General features: G+C 22.5%; 2 protein-coding genes across 3 annotated transcripts; both read left to right on the top strand.

The window, feature by feature from the left end:
* The first annotated feature begins 300 nt into the window (after positions 1-300).
* On the top strand, positions 301-11,484 carry LOC122511429. The gene is made up of 9 exons (XM_043626639.1): positions 301-608; positions 1,195-1,429; positions 1,696-1,926; positions 1,993-2,087; positions 2,160-2,229; positions 2,393-2,563; positions 5,463-6,740; positions 6,879-7,105; positions 11,006-11,484. The coding sequence occupies exons 1-9, from the start codon at positions 601-603 to the stop codon at positions 11,178-11,180; spliced, it is 2,490 nt and encodes an 829-aa protein (XP_043482574.1). The 5' UTR covers positions 301-600; the 3' UTR covers positions 11,181-11,484.
* A 2,306-nt stretch (positions 11,485-13,790) lies between these two features.
* Positions 13,791-20,972, top strand: LOC122511431. Of its 2 annotated transcripts, XM_043626641.1 has the most exons (3): positions 13,791-13,945; positions 19,113-20,094; positions 20,180-20,972. In XM_043626641.1, exons 2-3 carry the CDS (start codon positions 19,189-19,191, stop codon positions 20,216-20,218), a joined length of 945 nt encoding a protein of 314 aa, XP_043482576.1. In that variant the 5' UTR covers positions 13,791-13,945; positions 19,113-19,188; the 3' UTR covers positions 20,219-20,972. The 2 variants fall into 2 exon arrangements, with proteins under 2 accessions (XP_043482576.1, XP_043482575.1); XM_043626640.1 differs by having other exon boundaries at positions 19,113-20,972.

The raw sequence follows: 20,972 nt of genomic DNA, 5'->3' as shown, positions 1-20,972 counted from the left end.
AGTGTTTTTGATTTATGAAAAAATATAACAATATTTATTAAATTGTTTAAACAATTAAATAATGTTTTTATTAAAAAAAATGTCAGAATTGTCCAGAACGGAAAATGTACATTTTCCGTTCTGGACAATTTTGACATTTTTTTTTAATCAACTGCCCAACTTTGCTCGGAAAGTTTCGAAATTTTCCACCAGCATGGTTGGGAAGTTGACAAAAATTACTCATTTCCCCCAGTGGCGCATTTGTCAACTAAAATTATAAAATTTTAATTAATTCTCCCCACTATATTCTCAATTTCTTCTGATTTCGAGAGTTTTCGAGTTTGATTCAATGATTGAACAATGATTTAATATTAAATGTTGTTTTTATTCATTAGATTCATTAGATGTCTTTATTTATCTTTATTTCCCAGCAGTGATAGTTTCTAGGGAATTAGAAATAGGATAATACAAACAAATTTTACACTTCTTTTGCAATTAAATTTAACAACGAAATGTTTATTTTGTTCATTGTGAGAAAGACAATTATTCATCGAAGGGATTAAAAAATATAGATTGTAAAATTGTAATTGATACATACAAGCAGAGTTATAAATATTCGACATGGCTAAGTATGAAAAAAATTTTAAATCAATAATTTTTATATTTATTGTTATTTAAAGCATATTTATATTTATATAAATATTTTAAATTCATTTATATCTGTGGCGGAAATTTTGTCTATTTGTTTTTTTTCTCATGTGATAACACATTTATTTTTTTTAAATTGTGTTTTAAAAAGTATAAGTGAATATGAAATGTAAATATTTGTGTATAAAAATTTATAGTTTAAAAGAATATATTAACAATCGTAATATTTATTTAATTCTAATTTTATTTATATATTTTGTTGATATAGACAATTTTTTTTATCAATTTCATTTTTTTATCAAGAAAAACATATTTATATGTATGTTTTGCGTCATCTTAAAATAAGTGCAATCTATTCTTGTCTTTATTGTATTTAAGATATTTGTTTGTTTTTTTAGCAGAAAGACTGTAATTTTAAAAATAATATTCAACTTTTAACATATAATTTACATGTAAATTTGTTTTATGATACACGTAATAATAAATAAAAATATAATAATAAAACAATATATAAATAAACACAGAATAATAATAATTTTATTAAAATGCTGCTATATTTTTTTCCAGAGAAATGATGATAGTATTTGTTTACAATACAGTGAAATGCACAAGTGAGGAAGATGATCCTGCTGAATCTGTTATGTATTTTCATCCTTCGTGGGTTTCTCCATCTCAAAAATTACTTTTAGCAGGTCAATTAATGGGAGTTAATCAATTTTTGACGACATCCTTCTCCTCACCTTGTCTAATTTCACTAAGAGGGGGGAAATTCGTTTTAAAGAAATTAGGCCAATATGTTCTTGTAAGTTTTCACTTTATTTAAGAAATTAATTTTCAGTGTTGCCACATCTCAGGGAATTCAGGGAAAAGTCAGGGATTTTTAGTAAAAATTTGTTTAAAAATTTCATTTCAGTTTTTATTTGAAATTATTGGAAGTTTCTATTTTCTTATAATATATTTAATTGAAGAATTTGTGGTAACTCTGATTTTATAATTATATAAAATAAATAATTTAAACTTTCATTAAAAAGGATTAATCTATTCAAAAAACAAATTTTTTCATTTCAGGCAGTAGGAACAGATAGAAATATACAAGATTGGATTTTACAAAGGCGAGCAAGCACTTTGGAATCAATATTAAAATTTTTTCATTGCGATATTGAAACTATATCAACGTCACTTAATAATGACAAAAATAAATTCACCGAAAAATTATATCAAATGTTTGAAACATACTTGCCTATATTACAATACAATTCAAGTTTATTTTTTAGTAATCCATCTTTAAAACTACCAAGGGTTCGTATTTAACATTCTTTCAAATAATAATTAATTTTTTAAAATAAAGAAATATATTATTTACAGAGTGCAAGTCATGTTTTTTTAGAAGCAATTCAAATTTTACAAAATTGTCAGGAAATCATTGGAATTATAGGCGGAGCTCTTTTTTACAATAATAAGTAAGTTCATTTCTCATTCTACAATAAAACAAAATTTAGTTATCAATTATTAAAAATCAACTTCAATTACAGAGTCGTAGCATCTCAGTTAAGTGCTGAAATTACTAAACAGCTAGTCATAACGGATCCTTATCGAATTAAGGTAATTACATTTTTTTAATAAATTTCTTTCAAAAGGTTTTACATTTAAATTATTGGAAATTTCGATTAAAATAAATAACAATAAGTTTTTAAATATTTGTTTAAGAAAAAAAAATATTAAAGTTATGCTAGTGTAGTTTTAGAAAAAATATTTATTTCTCTAGACACCAGCTGAAAAAATATCAACCATGTATCATTTACCTGTTGGAGTACAACTTTTGTATGTTTACATTGAACAAAGTCAAATTGGCAAAATGATTCATAGTGCAAATCTTGAGCGGAGTTACAGTTCCCATTTAGCAGCATCAATAAAAAAAGTACTGCACAATAAAAAGGTGAGATATTAATATTATGTATACAAGGCTGGAACCTTGTATTTAAAATACAAGAAAGTATTTAAAAATACGGACTTTACGGACCAGAAATGAAAAATTACGGACCAATTACTGACAAAAATGTAACCAATCCGAGTCAAATAAGAGAACATTTTACTTATAAAAAAAAAAAATTTTCATAAATATAAAACACGAAGATATCGATAACTCCGAGTCTTCGACTCGGAGTGATCGATTTCTTCATGTTTTATAATAATTAAAGATGACCGAGTGATAAAATTATTTACAAGAATTTTTAACTAAAATTCTTAAGTCGATTATTTTTAATAATTTTCGAAAAAGTTTTTTGACAATTTTTAAATCGATTTGTTTACAATATTCAATTTTACGAAATTTCAATTATTCGTAAATTCTTTAATTAAAACTTAAAATAATATTTAAAAAATTCAATTAAACTTTTTCAAAAAAATTAATTTCAAAATTTAATTATTTCTCAAAATTAACGCTATATTGCTTTTAATATTTAATTATTATCTGAAATTTTAACTGAAATTCATTTTTATGAAATGTAAATAAATTTTTATTAGAAAATTCTACTAGAATTCAATTATTTAAATACAAAAATAAATAAATTATTGAATAATTCAATTCAAATTTTCTTAAACTGCAATTCTCATAAAGAATTTTAATAACAAATTTTTAAATAATTGAATTCTGTCAACAAATTTTAATAAAATTTAAAAAAATAATTACTTTTGTCGAGAAATTTGATTAAAATTGTATTCAAAATAATTGAAATTCTACAATGAGTTTTATTATTTGTGAAAATAATTTAAAGAATTTTATTACTTTTGAACAATATTTAATTTTTGCGAAGAATATTATTACCTACTCTTGAAAATACTTGAATTTTTGCAATAATTTGTAACTTTTACAAAATTGAATTTTATTTCCTGATTTTAACTAAACATCATCTTTAAATTTATTATTTTGAATAATTTTTGAAAAAATTCTTTAAGAATTTTCAAATTCATTTGTTTACAATTCAATTTTACAAAATTCAAATTATTCGTAAATTCTTCAATTAAATATATAAGTATATTAGAAAATAAAAACTCTAAATAATTTCAAAAAAAGCCTCAATTAAAATTTCTCAAAAAAATTAATTCCACAAAATTGTTAGTTAAAAATATGAAAAATTCAAATAAAGATTTTAATCTGAAACCTTTTCAAAATTCAATTATTTTTAAAAATTTACGCTCTAATGCTTTCAAAATTCAAATATAATTTGAAATTTTTACTGAAATCTTTTTTTAAATCAATGTTTAGGAGAAAATTCTACTAGAATTCAATTATTCAAATACAAAAATATTAATTTATTAAATAATTGCATATTTTTTAAAATTGAATCCTCATAAAGAATTTTTTCGAGGAAATCGATTGAAATTGTATTAAAAATAATTGAAATTCTGCAATGACTTTTATTATTCATGAAAATAATTGAATTTCTAAAAAGAATTTTATTATTTACGAAAATAATTGAATCCCCGTAAAAATTTTATTATTTATGAAAATAATTGAATGATTGCGAAGAAATTTGTAAAAAAATTTGTTAATAATAAAATTCCTGTGGTATTTTTACTATTTTTTGAAAATAATTAGAAGTTTGTATAGAATTTTAGTAACTTTTTTTTTATTAATTGAATTCTTTTGGAAAATTTTATGAAAATATGTAGTACCTACCTTAGATATTGAAAATCATTTAATTGAAGAAAATTTTTGAACATAATTGAATTTCTGCGAAGAATTTTATTACTTTCAATTATTTTTCATTATTATTATTTTATTCAATTATTTTCGTAAATAATCAAAATCATCGCATAATTTCAATTATTTTTAATACAATTTAAATCAAATACTTTGAAAAAAGGAAATTATTCTTTAAAATTTTATTAAAATTCTTCGAAAGAATTCAATTATTCAAAAATTTATTGATAACATTATTTATGAGATTTGAATTTTAAGAAACATTCAATTATTCAATAAATTATTTATTAACATCTATTTTTAATAAAAATTTTCAAAAGAATTCAATTATTAAAAAAAAAATTAATAAAATTCTACGCAAACATTTAATTATTTTTGTAAATAATAAAAATTTCACATGAATTCAATTATTTAAACTTTTCTTTATAAATTTCTTCTTAACAATTTCATAATTTTCATAAATAATAAAATTTTATACAGGGATTCAATTATTTTTAACACAATTTTAATCAAATTCTTCAAAAAATGTAATTATTTTTAAAAATTTTATTAAAATTCGTATAAATGTTTCAATTATTCAATTATTTGAATTATTTAAAAATTTGTTTATAATAATTCTTTATAAGAATTCAATTTTAAGAAAATAATCTATTATTCTATAAATTACGTATTTTTCATTTAAATAATTGAATTCTCATAGAATTTACTATTAAAAAATTGATTAAACAATAAATTTCGGTTAAAATTTTAGATAATAATTAAATATTAAAAGCAATATAGCGTGAATTTTTAAAAATAATTGAATTTTGAAAAGGTTTCAGATTAAAATCTTCGAAAATTTGAATTTTTCATATTTTTAATTATCTATTCTCTGGAATTCATTTTTTTTTTTTTTGAGAAACTTTAATTGCGGATTTTTTTTGGGAATTACTTAAAGTTTTTATTTTCTAATATATATATTTAATTGAAGAACTTACGAATAATTGAAATTTTGTAAAATTGAATTGTATAGTTTTAAGTAAAATGTTCTCCTATTTGCCTTGGACTGTTTATATTTTTGTCAGTAATTGGTAAATTAAAATTTGCATGTTATTATTGTTGGTTCATAGTGATAAATAAAAATTGTTTTTAGAATTTTAAGAATAACTGTAAGGATCAACCACTTCTTATGAAACGAGACATTTCACGTATTTTCACTGTCCCAGAAGAGGGAGAACTCGATTCCATAAGTGATAATTCTTTTTCAAATTTTACCGCACATCCATCTGAAACATGCAATTCTCCAATTAATCAGAAAGAAGAGTGCAAAAATGAGAGTATAAAGCAACAATTTCCCGTAACGCCAAGTGTTTGTTGTACTCCTTTAAAAGATGTGCAACGTATTTTACATGGAACTGCTGTTTCCATATGTAGCACAACAGACGAAGCAGAAATGTCTAAAGAAGCCATAAATAAATCTGATGAACGAAAAAAAGATCCTAATGATATTCCAGATATCGTGAAAGAAGCACTTTTATGTAAAAAATTAAATAAATTAAAAAATGCCACTTCCAGTGATAGATTTATCAAATTCGAAGATAGTAATAAGAAAAGTTTAAGTTTAATTGATATTAAACATCATTCGAGTCAAGATTTATGGGAATCGTCACCAGAATTAAATAAAAATTTGCCATTAGATTACAAATCGTGTACAACACGAAGAAAAACATTGCCAAATAAAAGGTATTTCAATACAATAACAGATCCTAATTTTCCGGTGTTTAGAGCTGATGGCGTACAAGTGACTCATTCACTGTACAATCAGTATATTACTTCTCACTATCAAGAGTTGAATCAAGATACTGAGATCAGTTTGGCTTCCAAAACTTCTAAAAAGAAAAATAATTCCACGGAAATGGGAAAATTGAAGAAAGATATGAAGCAAAAATCAAAGGTTTCATCTAACGTAAAATTACAAAACATCAGTAAACAGGAATTGTATCGTAGTTCTTTAAGTCTTCCATTGAAACCTCTTAATGTGCTCGACACTGAAGAAAGAAGTAAAACATCAAACTCAAACAGTGTATTTGAAAAACAACGTAAACACGAAGGTTTACAATTAACTCCTTTAATGTCAAAACTAAGCCTTATTATAGATGAAAATAGAAGTGGAGTTTATAGTAGAGACAACACACCCAGTGAATTTAATGATTTCTCTGGATATTCTGCGCTCTCAAATAATTTAATTAAAAATAAATTAGACTCTTCTGTTATAAACAATGAATCCAATGAAGAAATTGAAATGGATTTAATAAAGAATAAAAGTTCTGTTCAAAAAACTGAATTATTCTTATGTGGACATCAAAATATGGTCTTGATGTTATTATTAGAAAATGGAATGTGCTCAGATCCAGAACTTATACATTCTCTGGTGAGTATTTATTTTTATTCTATTTATTACAATTGAAATTCTTAATTTTTATTGCAAAGTTAATATTTAAAATTCGTATTAATAATTAATAATTGTTGAAGGCCAAAATTTCTTCATTAATTACTTATAAATTTTTAGTGGAGGACTTGCATTAATAATTTGGGGAAATTGGAAATATGTTTACAACAGTGTCTAGATCCATTGCCAATAACAGAAAATAAAGAATTATACAGTGTACTCTCAGTTAATTCCGAATGGGATACTACCTATCGTTCCGGATTGTGGGGTGTTACGGAACTCGACATACTGGCAACACTTCACAATAGGTTTACCAACAAAAATAATCTCACAGAGATAATAATAAGGTAAGAATTTATTATTTACTATTAATAGGAGCATTGTGACTGTCTGCAAGATACCGAAGTCTATAATATTATACCACTGATGCGACGAACCAAAAGAATTTACAATCGCTACAGATTTATCAATCGAAATAACAATTTATTAATATTAAAGACGAATTAAAAAATTATTCAGACAATTACGTCAGATACGTAATCACAGGGCTCGAACGAGTAAATTTATTTAAAAATACGGACTTTACGGACCGAAAATGAAAAATTACTAACCAATTACTGACAAAAATATAACCAGTCCGAGTCAAATAAAAGAACATTTTACTTAAAAATTTAAATTATAATAATCATATTTTATAATAATTAAAGATGACCAAGTGATAAAATCATTTACAATTCAATTATTATTTACAAGAATTTTTAACTAAAATTCTTAAGTCGATTATTTTTAATAATTTTCGAAAAAGTTCTTTGACAATTCTCAAATCGATTTGTTTACAATATTCAATTTTACGAAATTTAAATTATTCGTAAATTCTTCAATTAAATAAATATTAGAAAATAAAAACTTAAAATACTATTTAAAAAATTCTAAAGTTTTAACTGAAATTAATTTTTAAATATATTTTTATTAGAAAATTCTACTAGAATTCAATTATTTAAATATAAAAATAACAATTTATTGAATATTTGCATTTTTCATTAAATTGAATTCTCATAAAGAATTTTATCAATAAACTTTTAAACAATTAAATTCTTTTGATGAATTTTAATAAAATTTTTAAGAATTTTTTTGAGGAATTCGATTAAAATTGTATTAAAAATAATTGAAATTTTTGCAATAAATTTCATTATTTGTGAAAATAAATGAATCCCTGTAAAAATGAATATTATTCATGAAAATAATTGAATTATTGCGAAGCAATTTATAAAAAATTTGTAAATAATTGAATTATTGCGAAGCAATTTATAAAAAAATTGTAAATAATTGAATTCCTGTAAAATTTTTATTATTTATGAAAATAATTAAATTTATTTGAAATAATTGAATTCTTTTAGAAAATTTTATTAAAATAGTAGATTTTGAATGTCATTGAATTGTAGAAAATTTTTGAAAATAGGGCTTTTAAAATTTTGCCAATTTTTAAAATTAAACCTTTTCTAAATTCAATTAATTCTCAAAAATTTATCCTAAAATGCTCTTAATGTTCAATTATTATGTAAAATTGTAACTAAAATTTATTTTCCAATTAATTTTTATTAGAAAATTCTACTAGAATTCAATTTTTTAAATATAAAAATAAATAATATATTAAGTGAATGTTTCTTAAAATTGAATACTCCTAAAGAATTTTATGAAATAAATTTTTAAATAAGTGAATTCTTTCGACCAATTTTAAACAAATTAAAAAAAATAATTACATTTTTCAAGAAATTTGTTTAAAATTGTATTAAAAAGTAATTGAAATTCTGCGAAAAGTTTTATTATTTGTGAAAATAATTGAATCCCAAAGAAGAATTTTATTATTTTTGAACATATGCATTAAATTTCTGCAATAATTTAATGCAAAAAAATAATTTATTGAATAATTGAATGTTTCTTAAAATTCAAATCTCATAAATAATGTTATCAACAAATTTTTAAATAATTAAATTCTTTCGACGACTTTTAATAAAATTTTTAAGAATAATTACATTTTTCGAGAAATTTGATTAAAATTGTATTAAAAATAATTAAAATTCTGCAATAAATTTTATTATTTGTGAAAATAATTAAAAGAATTTTATTACTTTTGAACAATATTTAATTTTTGCGAAGAATATTATTACTCTTGAAAATAATTGAATTTTTGCAATAATTTGAAACTTATTTTACAAAACTGAATTTTTTTCGTGTTTTTAATTAAACATCTTATACTATTTTTGATAATTTTTAATAATTTAAAATTTTCAACCAAAGGATGAAGACTATTAAGTAAGTAAAGTGTTTTTGGAGAGCCCAAAAATAATGATGCTAAATGCCATAAAACAGAAGAAAAAATGTTGAATTTTAAGAAATTCGGTTTTTCGAATTTTTCATAATTTTTAATAATTTTTGATTTTTTACTAAAGGGTGGAGACTATTAAATAAGTAAAGTGTTGTTGAAGAGCCCAAAAATAATAAAGCTAAATGACATAAAAGAGAAGAAAAAATGTTGATTTTTAGGAAATTCGGTTTTTCAAATTTTTGATAATTTTTAATAATTTAAAATTTTTAATCGAAGGGTGAAGACTTTTAATTAAGTAAAGTGTTTTTGGAGAGCTCAAAAATAATGAAGCTAAATGCCATAAAAGATAAGAAAAAATGCAATGAAAAATTTTCGATAAAAAATAATGGCAATTGTGGAAAAGTTTTTAAACAGTTAAATGTCAATCTATTTAAAAGTCACGTTGTTACAATCCGGAATTATGTCTAGATAGCGGAAATTAAAAAAAATAAAAAAAAATTTAATAAAATTCTACACAAACTTTTAATTATTTTCAAAAAATAATAAAAATTCCACAGGAATTTCATTATTTACAAATTTTTTTATAAATTTTTTCGCAATCATTCAATTATTTTCATAAATATTAAAATTTTTACGGGGATTTAATTATTTTCGTAAATAAAATTCTTTTTAGGAATTCAATTATTTTCATAAATAATAAAACTCATTGCAGAATTTCAATTTTTTTTAATACAATTTTAATCCAATTCCTCGAAAAGTGTAATTATTCTTAAAAATTTTATTAAAAGTCGTCGAAAGAATTTAATTATTTTAAAATTTGTTGCTATCATTATTTATGAGATTTGAATTTTAAGAAACATTCAATTATTCAATAAATTATATTTTTTTTGCATTATAAATTATTGCAGAAATTTAATTATATGTTCAAAAATAATAAAATTCTTCTTAGGGATTCAAATATTTTCACAAATAATAGAAATAAATGAAAACGACATTAAAAATCTACTATTTTAATAAAATTTTCTAAAAGAATTCAATTATTTCAAATAAATTTAATTATTTTCATAAATAATAAAAATTTTACAGGAATTCAATTATTTACAAATTTTTTATAAATTGCTTCGCAATATTCTATTATTTTCATGAATAATATACATTTTTACAGGAATTCATATTTTATTTTCACAAATAATGAAATTTATCGCAAGAATTTCAATTATTTTTAGTACAATTAAAATTTTTTTTAAATTCGACAAAAGAATTCAATTATTTAAAAATTTATTGATAAAATTCTTTATGAGAATTACATTTTAAGAAACATGCAATTATTCAATAAATTGTTATTTTTGTATTTAAATAATTGAATTCTAATAGAATTTTCTAATAAAAATTGATTTAAAAATTAATTTCAGATAATAATTGAATATTAAAAGCAATATAGCGTGAATTTTAAAAAATAATTGAATTTTGGAATAAATTTTTTTGAAAAAGTTTAATTGAATTTTTCAAATATTATTTTAAGCTTTTATTTTCGAATATTTATTTAATTGAAGAATTTACGAATAATTGAAATTTCGTAAAATTGAATATTGTAAACAAATGAATTTGAAAATTGTCAAAGAACTTTTTCGAAAATTATTAAAAAATAATCGATTTAAAGAAGAATATTAGTTTAAAATTCTTGTAAATAATAAGTGAATTGTAAATGATTTTTATCACTCGGTCATCTTTAATTATTCTAAAGCATGAAGAAATTGATCACTCCGAGTCGAAGACTGGGAGTTATCGATATCTTCTTGTTTTGTAGTTATGGAAAAATTTAATTTATTGTTTTAAGTAAAATGTGTATTATTTTTAATTTACAAAATTGCATATTATGTTCTGTAATATTATGATTATTGGGAATGTAATCTCTTCACAGGAGTGATGATGCAGTTGTGTATGGAAATCAGTGTGGAAATGTTGAAGTTTTTTATCAACAAACTTCATCATCTAGTACTTATGGTGGACTTCCAACTCCCGCTGATCTAATGGGTATAGTACCACTCAAAGCTAAACGAAGAATTGAAAGAGATCATGATATTATATTAATGTAAACTAACAGAAAATCTTATACTGTATTGCAGTAAAACGATTTCTTTAAGCTTAATAATTGAATTTCATCAAAATCACCATCTGACTAGATGAAACAAAATGCAATGATACGCCATGCCATTTTAATATGGAACCAAAAACTCTAATTACATTTTTATATATAAAAAATTTTTTATAAAGATAGAGAAACTCGTTTTCGCTTATAAGTGAATCGATAATTATTGAATAGTTTTATTTATAGAAAATATAGGCTGAATTAATTTATTGTATTTATGTGAATGTTGGTTGTTAATTATTAATGTAAATTTTATGTTAATTAAATTATTTCTTATAAATTATTAATATAAGTTTTGTATAATCTGTGTTAAAATTATATAACAGTAATAATATATATTAATAATTATTAGTTCATTTAATACTGCCCTCTTCTAAATTAAAAACCGAACAATACACCTTAGTTTTTCCTGTAACAAAATAAATTATTAAATATAAAATTAATAATTATATTACTATTATTTAAATAAGTCAATTCATGTAGCAAACTAATTCAATTATTTCAAAAAAAATTGATAAAATTTATCCAAAATTAAAATATTTTCATAAATAATAAAATTTCCACAGAAATTCAATTATAATTTATAATAGCATTTTTAACAAAATTTCGAAAAATCAAATATTTAACAAAATTTTTATATAATTCTTCACAATAGTTTAATTACTTTCACTAATAATAACATTTTTCATTGAAATTCAATTTTTAAAAAAGTTTTTGATAAAATTCTAAGGAAGAATTCAATTTATTTTCATAAATAATAAAACTCATCGAAGAATTTCAATAAGTTTTAATAATATTTTTAATTTATTAATCAAAAAATTCAATTATTTTTACAAATAAAGTTTTCTACAAGAATTCAATTATTTAAAATAAAATTTTCATAATATTTATTATATTTCGAAAAAATTAATTATTCAAACAATGTTTATAAAATTCTTATGAAGAATTCAATTCTTTTCAAAAATAACAAAATTTTTCACAGAAATTCAAATATTTTAAAAACATTTTAATAAAATTTTTCGCAATAATTCAATTATTTTCATGAATAATTCTTCGAAAGAATTCAATTATATCGATAAATAACAAAATTATTGCTGAAAATTTAATTATTTTGAGGCATTTTAATAAAAATCTTTGTAATAATTCAATTATTTTTATAATTAATAAAATTCTTCTCAGGAATTCTATTATTTTGGAAAATTTAAATAAAATTCTTTGCAACTATTCAATTATTTTTATAAACAATAAAATTCATCGTAGGATTTCAATTATTTTTAATACTATTTTAGAGGAATTGCTCAAAAAATGTAATTATATTCTTAAAAATTTGATTTCAATTCCTCGAGAAAATCAATTATTTAAAAAAATGTTTTTTTAAAAATTCTTTGGAAGAATTAAATTATTTACAAAAATTTTAGAATTTTTCACAGGAAGTCAATTATTTTCAAATATTTTAATTAAATTGTTCGAAATAAATCAATTATTTTAAATACAATTTTAATTACATTTTTTTTGAAATAATTCAATTATTCTTTTAGATTTTTTATAAAAGTCTTCTCAAGAATTCAATTATTTACATAAATAATTTTTCGAAAGAATTCAACTATGTCGATAAATAACAAAATTATTCCGAAAAATTCAATTATTTTTAAGGCATTTTAATAAATTTCTTTAAAAAATTCAATTATTTTCATAAATAACAATATTCATCACAAGAATTCAATTATTTTTAAAAATAATAAATTTTTTCTTGTAAATTCAATTATTTTAAAAAATTCTAAAAAAATCGTTCGCATGAATTCAATTATATTCATAAATAATAAAATGCTTTTTAGAAAAAAATTAAAAAAATAAAATAAAATGCTTTTTTTCATTTATTTTAAAAAAAATTTTAATAAAATCCCACACAGACATTCAATTATTCTCAAAAATTTTAATAGAATTCTTTGTAAAATTCAATAATTATTTTAAAAAACTTTTCGCAATTCAATGATTTTTAATATCTATTATTTTCATCAAATTTCCAAACAGAATTCAATTATTTAAAAAAAATTTTGTAAAAATTTTCGTAAGAATTCAATTTTTTTTCATCAATAATAAAAATTTCCCAGAAATTCAATCATTTAAATTAGAATTTGCATAAAAAGAGTCGAAAAAAATCAATTATTTAAAAATTTTTAAAAAAATTTTCACAAGAATTAAATTACTTTTATAAATATATTTAAATTCTTATGTTTAAAATCTAAAATATTGATGAAACATTGGAAAATTTATGAAAATTTAATTTAAAAAATTGTTAAAATAATATCAGTATAAGAAAAAGAAATAATTCATACTTTTTTTTATGAAAATTTTTCAATTTTGCTTTATAATTTTATTATTATTGTGAGAGATATGTTTTAATGACTGTCAATATTTTTTCATATTTGAAAAAATATTTTTTATACGCTTTGAACAATAAAATTTAATATTTTCCATTATCTTATTGAAATACCTGCAAGTTTTTCATTGGTTAAGAATCGCATAAAATTTCAAGATTTTCTTAACATATTATATTTGCTTTTAAAAATTGTTAAATTTCGTGAAATTACAAGATATTTGTGAATGCCACGTATAATTTTCTGCCACATATGTTAAGAATTTGAGCAAGTACGGACGAATAAAGTTGGTCTTACTGCTCCAGAAAAAACAAACAAAAATATCACCAATACTGTAAGCATTCACTTCATATTTACAATAAGACTAAAGTCCGCAATATTTTTAAAAATGAAAAAGTTATATTAAGATTTATTTTATTTTTGCTTAAAATTTATGTTATTTGTGAAATTGTCCTTAAAGAAACACCTAGTACTAATTCATTATTTATGTTGCCCCTCTAGTAATTTAATTTATTAACGTTATGATAAATTTTTCATTTGTTTAAACAAATAATTGTTATTTATTAACTTCTTTTCTATTGTACCTAGAAACATGCAGTTTTTTTTCTAATTTTGCAATTTATCAAATGTAATCTAATAAATAAGAAAATCAGTATTGTTTAATTATTATTGGTTCACATATTTGTCAGTTATTATAATTAGCTTCATAAATTGCAAAATTAGAAAAAAAACTGCATGTTTCTAGGTGCAATAGAAAAAAAGTTAATAAATAACAATTATTTGTTTAAACCTTTAAACAATTGATAAAATATCGATTTGACATTTTATATTTATCGGTTATTATAAGAAGGTCCAAAAATTGCAAATTTAGAAAAAAAACCTGCATCTTTCAAGGAGCAATAGAAAAAAAGTTACTAAATAACAACAATAAATTATTTTTCTAAACAATTGCTAAAATAGCGATTTGAGATTTAACATTTATCGGTTATTATAAGTAGGCAAATTTAATTTAATATTTTATTTACTTTATTGATTTAACAATAAATAATACCAATAAAAACTGCCAAATCTATAGAAATTGGCTTTTCTCTATTTTGTTTTTGGAATTTTTACAAATTAGTAATAATAACTGGAAATGGAAGACGATTTTTTTTTTTAATCAATCGGATACACTTGGAAATTGTTTCCAGTGTTTTTTTTTTTGGTTGCTGATTACGAATATGTTATCAGTATTTCAAAATACAAAATGGTCGATCTAATATGGAGGACAAGTCTTTTAAAAGTTAATGGTCATTACAAGAAAATTGTTTGTAGTGGGTTTTACAAAAAAAAATGCATTTTTATGATTTTTAAAAATGTTGGTGAATTGTAAGCCACTGCCTGAATTAAATTAAAAAAATATTTTTCTTAAGTGATTCTTGAAAATCCTTGTAAAAGCAATAAAAACATGAATGCACAAAATAAATATTTGAACGCAATTTTGCAGGTGGTTGTTGTTTACGGCTTATAGATAATTGTAAAGCGTTGTAAAGATATGAAATGCTTATAAAAAATTTACTTCGAAGGAACAAAAGAAAATAAAAAAAAAATTGTATGATCAAAGTTTGAAATAAATTGTTAAATAATGGAGGTGACCCAGAAATCCCCTATCTCCCCTACTCTCTTAATGTGAATCAGTTAAAAAACATGTTTTTAACTGACAATCAGTGACTGACTTTTTGCTTCTGAATCAATTGAAAATAACTGTTTTTCAGTAAAAAATAACTAAAAAATTAGTTAAACTTGACTAATTGAATAAGTAAAAAAAAATTTACTGAAACATCAGTTACTTTAACTAATTGTCAGTAAAAATATTAATATTTGAAATAGTGACTGACTTTTTGCTTCTAAATCAGTTATTTTTAACTGTAATTTGACTTTGACTTTCAATTCAATTTTTACTATGACATTGATTTTCATTTTCACTCTGACACTAAATTTCACATTCATTTACACTTTGACATTCAAAATCAAAGCCAAAATCATAGAGTGAAAATAAAAATGAAAGTTAAAATCAAATTCAAAGTCAAAATTGAATCGAAAGTCAAAGTAAAAGTTAAATAGTCAATGTCAAAGTCAAAATCAAATCGAAAGTTGAAATCAAATTCAAAGTTAAATTCAAAGTTAAAGTCAAATTCAAAGTCAAAAGTTTCAATGTCAAAATTGAATCGAAAGTCAAACTTAAAGTCAGTGTCAAAATCGAATTGAAAATTAAAGTTAAAGTTAAATTAAAAGCCAAAAAGTCAACGTCAATGTCAAAATTGAATCGAAAGACAGAGTAACAGTCAAACAGTTAATGTCAAAGTAAACATCAAATCGAAAGTCAAAGTTTGAATCAAATTAAAAGTGAAAGTCAAAGTTAAAGTCAAAGATAAAGTCAAATACAAAGTTAAACTCATAAAGTTAAAATCGAATCAAATCGAAGCCAAATTCAAAGTCTAAAATTTCAATTTCAAAATTGAATTAAATGTCAGAGTTAAAGTCAAATAGTCAAAGTCAGAGTCAAAATCGAATATACAATATCAAAGTCAAAGTAATGTTTAAAGTCAACAATTCAACGTCAATATCAAAATTGAATTTAAAGTCAGAGTTAAAGTCAAATAATCAAAGTCAGAGTCGAAATTGAATATAAAATCAAAGTCAAAGTAATATTCAAAGTCAATATCAAAATTGAATTTAAAGTCAAAGTTAATGTCATATAGTCAAAGTCAGAGTCGAAATCGAATATAAAATCAAAGTCAAAGTAAAATTCAAAGCCAGAAAGTCAACGTCAATCTGAAAATTGAATCAAATGTCAAAGTTAAAGTCAAATAGTCAAAGTCAGAGTCAAAATCGAAAATAAAATCAAAGTCAAAGTAAAATTCAAAATTTAAAGTCAGAGTCAAAATCGAATATAAAATCAAAGTCAAAGTAAAATTCAAAGTCAAAAATTCAACGTCTATATCAAAATTGAATTTAAAGTCAAAGTTAATGTCAAATAGTCAAAGTCAGAGTTGAAATGGAATATAAAATCAAAGTCAAAGTAAATTTCAAAGCCAAAAGTAAAATTCAAAGTCAAAATTGAATCAAAAGTCAGAGTTAAAGTTAAATAGTCAAAGTCAGAGTCGAAATCGAATATAAAATCAAAGTTAAAGTAAAATTCAAAGTCAAAAATTTAACGTCAATATCAAAATTGAATTTAAAGTCAAAGTTAATGTCAAATAGTCAAAGTCAGAGTCGAAATCGAATATAAAATGAAAGTCAAAGTAAAATTCAAAGCCAAAAAGTCAACGTCAATGTGAAAATTAAATGTAAAGTTAAAGTCAAATAGTCAAAGTCAGAGTCAAAATCGAATATAAAATTAAAGTCAAAAGTAAAATTCAAAGTCAAAAAGTCAACGTCAAAATTTAATCGAAAGTCAGAGTTAAAGTCAAATAGTCAAAGTCAGAGTCAAAATCGAATATAAAATCAAAGTCAAAGTAAAATTCAAAGCCAGAAAGTCAACGTCAATCTGAAAATTGAATCAAAAGTCAAAGTTAAAGTCAAATAGTCAAAGTCAGAGTCAAAATCGAAAATAAAATCAAAGTCAAAGTAAAATTCAAAATTTAAAGTCAGAGTCAAAATCGAATATAAAATCAAAGTCAAAGTGAAATTCAAAATTTAAAGTCAGAGTCAAAATCGAATATAAAATCAAAGTCAAAGTAAAATTCAAAGCCAGAAAGTCAACGTCAATCTGAAAATTGAATCAAAAGTCAAAGTTAAAGTCAAATAGTCAAAGTCAGAGTCAAAATCGAAAATAAAATCAAAGTCAAAGTAAAATTCAAAATTTAAAGTCAGAGTCAAAATCGAATATAAAATCAAAGTCAAAATGAAATTCAAAATTTAAAGTCAGAGTCAAAATCGAATATAAAATCAAAGTCAAAGTAAAATTCAAAGCCAGAAAGTCAACGTCAATCTGAAAATTGAATCAAAAGTCAAAGTTAAAGTCAAATAGTCAAAGTCAGAGTCAAAATCAAATATAAAATCAAAGTCAAAGTAAAATTCAAAGCCAGAAAGTCAACGTCAATCTGAAAATTGAATCAAAAGTCAAAGTTAAAGTCAAATAGTCAAAGTCAGAGTCAAAATCGAATATAAAATCAAAGTCAAAGTGAAATTCAAAATTCAAAGTCAAAAATTCAACGTCTATATCAAAATTGAATTTAAAGTCAAAGTTAATGTCAAATAGTCAAAGTCAGAGTTGAAATGGAATATAAAATCAAAGTCAAAGTAAATTTCAAAGCCAAAAGTAAAATTCAAAGTCAAAATTTAATCGAAAGTCAGAGTTAAAGTCAAATAGTCAAAGTCAGAGTCGAAATCGAATATAAAATCAAAGTCAAAGTAAAATTCAAAGTCAAAAAGGCAACGTCAATATCAAAATTGAATTTAAAGACGAATTGAATCGAAAGTCAGGGTTAAAGTCAAATAGTCAAAGTCAGAGTCAAAATCGAATATAAAAGCAAAGTCAAAAGTAAAATTCAAAGTCAAAAATTCAACGTCAATATCAAAATCGAGTTTAAAGTCAAAGTTACAGTCAAAAAGTAAATGTCAAAGTCAAAATCTAACCGAAAGTCAAAGTGAGAGCAAAATTGAAAGTCATAAAGATAATGTCAAAGTCAAAATCAGAGTGTAAATAAAAGAGGAAGTCAATGTCAAAATCGATTCGAAAGTCAAAAGTCAAATTACAAAATTGCGGACTAATTGCCGACTGAATTCGTAGACATTCAGGTTTTGTTTTCAGATTCAGGATTTTGTTCGGATTGATATCAGACTAACGCGGATCATTTTTAGACAATTTTCGGTTTAATCCGTACTAATCTGTCCATATTTAATCCGGAATTAGTCCGAAATTTTTACCAGGGATGAATCAATTGCCTCAAAATTTACTTAGAACAGTTGTTTTAAAGAAATACAACTTTTAAACTTACAGAATCATGGATCCCTCTACTGACTTCCATGTACATTTTTGAAAGTTATAAAATTTCTTTTTATGCTTCTTCTTAATTTTTCTCTAATCTGTAGACTCTAACTTATACTTTTTTTTAAAAGGTTTTAACCATTTATGACATTTCTATTCAGAGTTCAATGATTTTGATACAAAATTCCATAAAATCACCCACTGTACCCAAAAAAAGTCATGTAAACTAATATTAAATTATTATTTAGTAATTTTTTAACATTTAATATAATTAATTATTTAATTTCTATTTAGTTTAATATTATAATATAGGAATTATAATTAAATATTAGCTCATTCAGGAAAATTAATGGAATTTTGTTGCAAGCTTTCACGACAAGCTTTTCTAAAGATATACTTTTAAGCTTGCTGCAAGATTATATGCAAAATTAGTATTTGTGGAATATTACAGTGACTGCATTTATACTGTCTCCTTCCGGTTTATTATTAATTTCATTAATTATTAATTTTCTTTTAAAATATTTTTCAGGACAAATAAATTCATCAGAATTTGGTAACAATCACCTTATTATATTCTATTATTAGAGAAATATTATTAACTAATTATGATCAGAATATTGATCATTTGCTTACTAACTGCACTAGTCAAAAGCAGAAATTGTCAATTAGATCATAGATCATTAAAAAAATTGAAAAGTTCTGTAGATGAGACGAAGGATTTTCTGAATAATGATTTGGATTCAAGAAGTGCAATAGTTTTCTTTGGCAACGCAAAATCTGGGAAAAGTACCCTGGTTAATTACTTAATCCCCAATGAATTGACTGCTGTAAGAGATAAATACGGTTCATTAACAATACAAAGAAATGGCCCAAATTCCACTGGACCGATAATTGGTACTAGTTCAACGTCATATACGAAAATTCCAAAAAAGTGGTCTTCGAAAACTTTTACCGAATTCTCTCTCTGGGATCTTCCTGGTTTTGAGGATAATAGAGGAGTATCACAAAAAGTTCTTAATAGCTTTTATATTAAAGAATTGCTGACAAAAGTTAAAATTGCAAAAATCGTTTTAGTTGTCGACCATGAAACATTCAATGAACCCTACACACACTTTTTTAATTTGATAGAATGGGTTAGCACTTTCTTTGGAGATAAATTTGAAAACATTTTTGAAAGCATATCAGTAATTTTAACAAAAGTACCTCATTCAAGTAATGAGGGTAATGTCGATTCTAGTTACACACATCAGGTCATGACTAAACTCCAGGGTAATTTGAAAAATATGCCAGATGGTCAATCAAAGAGATTTGTTGAGTATTTAGTAAAAAACGAAAATCGTATTGGCCTGTTCATGGCACCAAACAAGGAAGGTACTGTCGGTGAAGAATGTGATATTAATATTAAGGAGGCAATTAATAATTCCCAAAATATATCGAACGGTATTCTCGATACTATTAAATTAAGCCTAGATGCAGAATCAAAAAGTTGCCTCCTTTCATCTCTAAACCAGGTGCTGTTAACTCCATATTATATTTATATAAATTATTTGGGTAAGGAAATTAAAATGATAACAACTGACATCTTAAATTATTTAGAAACACTGGAGGGAAACGAAAAGAAAAAATCAGAACTAAAAAGACAATTGGCACTAATGCAATTGGCTTATAATGAACAGGATTTTGCAAAGAAATTTAATTATTTGAAAAATATTAGTGATATTATAAAGCAGAAAATTGAAAACTATGAATTGCAAACAGATTATATTCTAATAATATTTCTTGATGGCATATTGATATCTCATGGGATAACTGAAGTAGATGCGCTTATAAAAATTATACTAAATGGTTTACATGCATTCCTGGAGTCACACAGCATGAAATCTCTTGTACGGGACTCCGAAAAAGAATTACAGAATGTTAAAGATGAATTCAACCGAGTACAAATCGAAGGTGAGAAAGAGATATCAAGGTTACAAACTGAACTAATAAATATATTAGATGCAAAGAAAGAAGGTGGAAACAATACTTTCAAGCATAAATTACTTGTCTTAGTGGGTGGTTTATTAGGAGCTATTGCTTTAATCTTTTTCCTAATTTTCTAACTTGTAATTAAACATAATGCAACATTTTTTCAACAACTCCTATTGAACCACATAATATTTTATTTTATTATATTATTGCTTACTCATGGAATAATTGTTTTCTCGAAAAACTTCCCAATGAAAAATGATTATCATGGACTAAATAATGGGTCAAATATTCTCTGCCAACATGTTTTTTCAATGTCAATTATTGGCAGCCAATATTGGATAATTATTGTCTGAAAACATGTTTTTTTTCTTAAAATCAACTCATTTTTTTTTTTTTTTTTTTTTGCTTTAATTGAAAG

This window comes from Leptopilina heterotoma, unplaced genomic scaffold (genome assembly GCF_015476425.1).
Source record: "Leptopilina heterotoma isolate Lh14 unplaced genomic scaffold, ASM1547642v1 Lhet_82, whole genome shotgun sequence".
NCBI classification, from domain to species: domain Eukaryota; kingdom Metazoa; phylum Arthropoda; class Insecta; order Hymenoptera; family Figitidae; genus Leptopilina; species Leptopilina heterotoma.
This window is presented reverse-complemented; position numbering and strand designations above follow the sequence as displayed.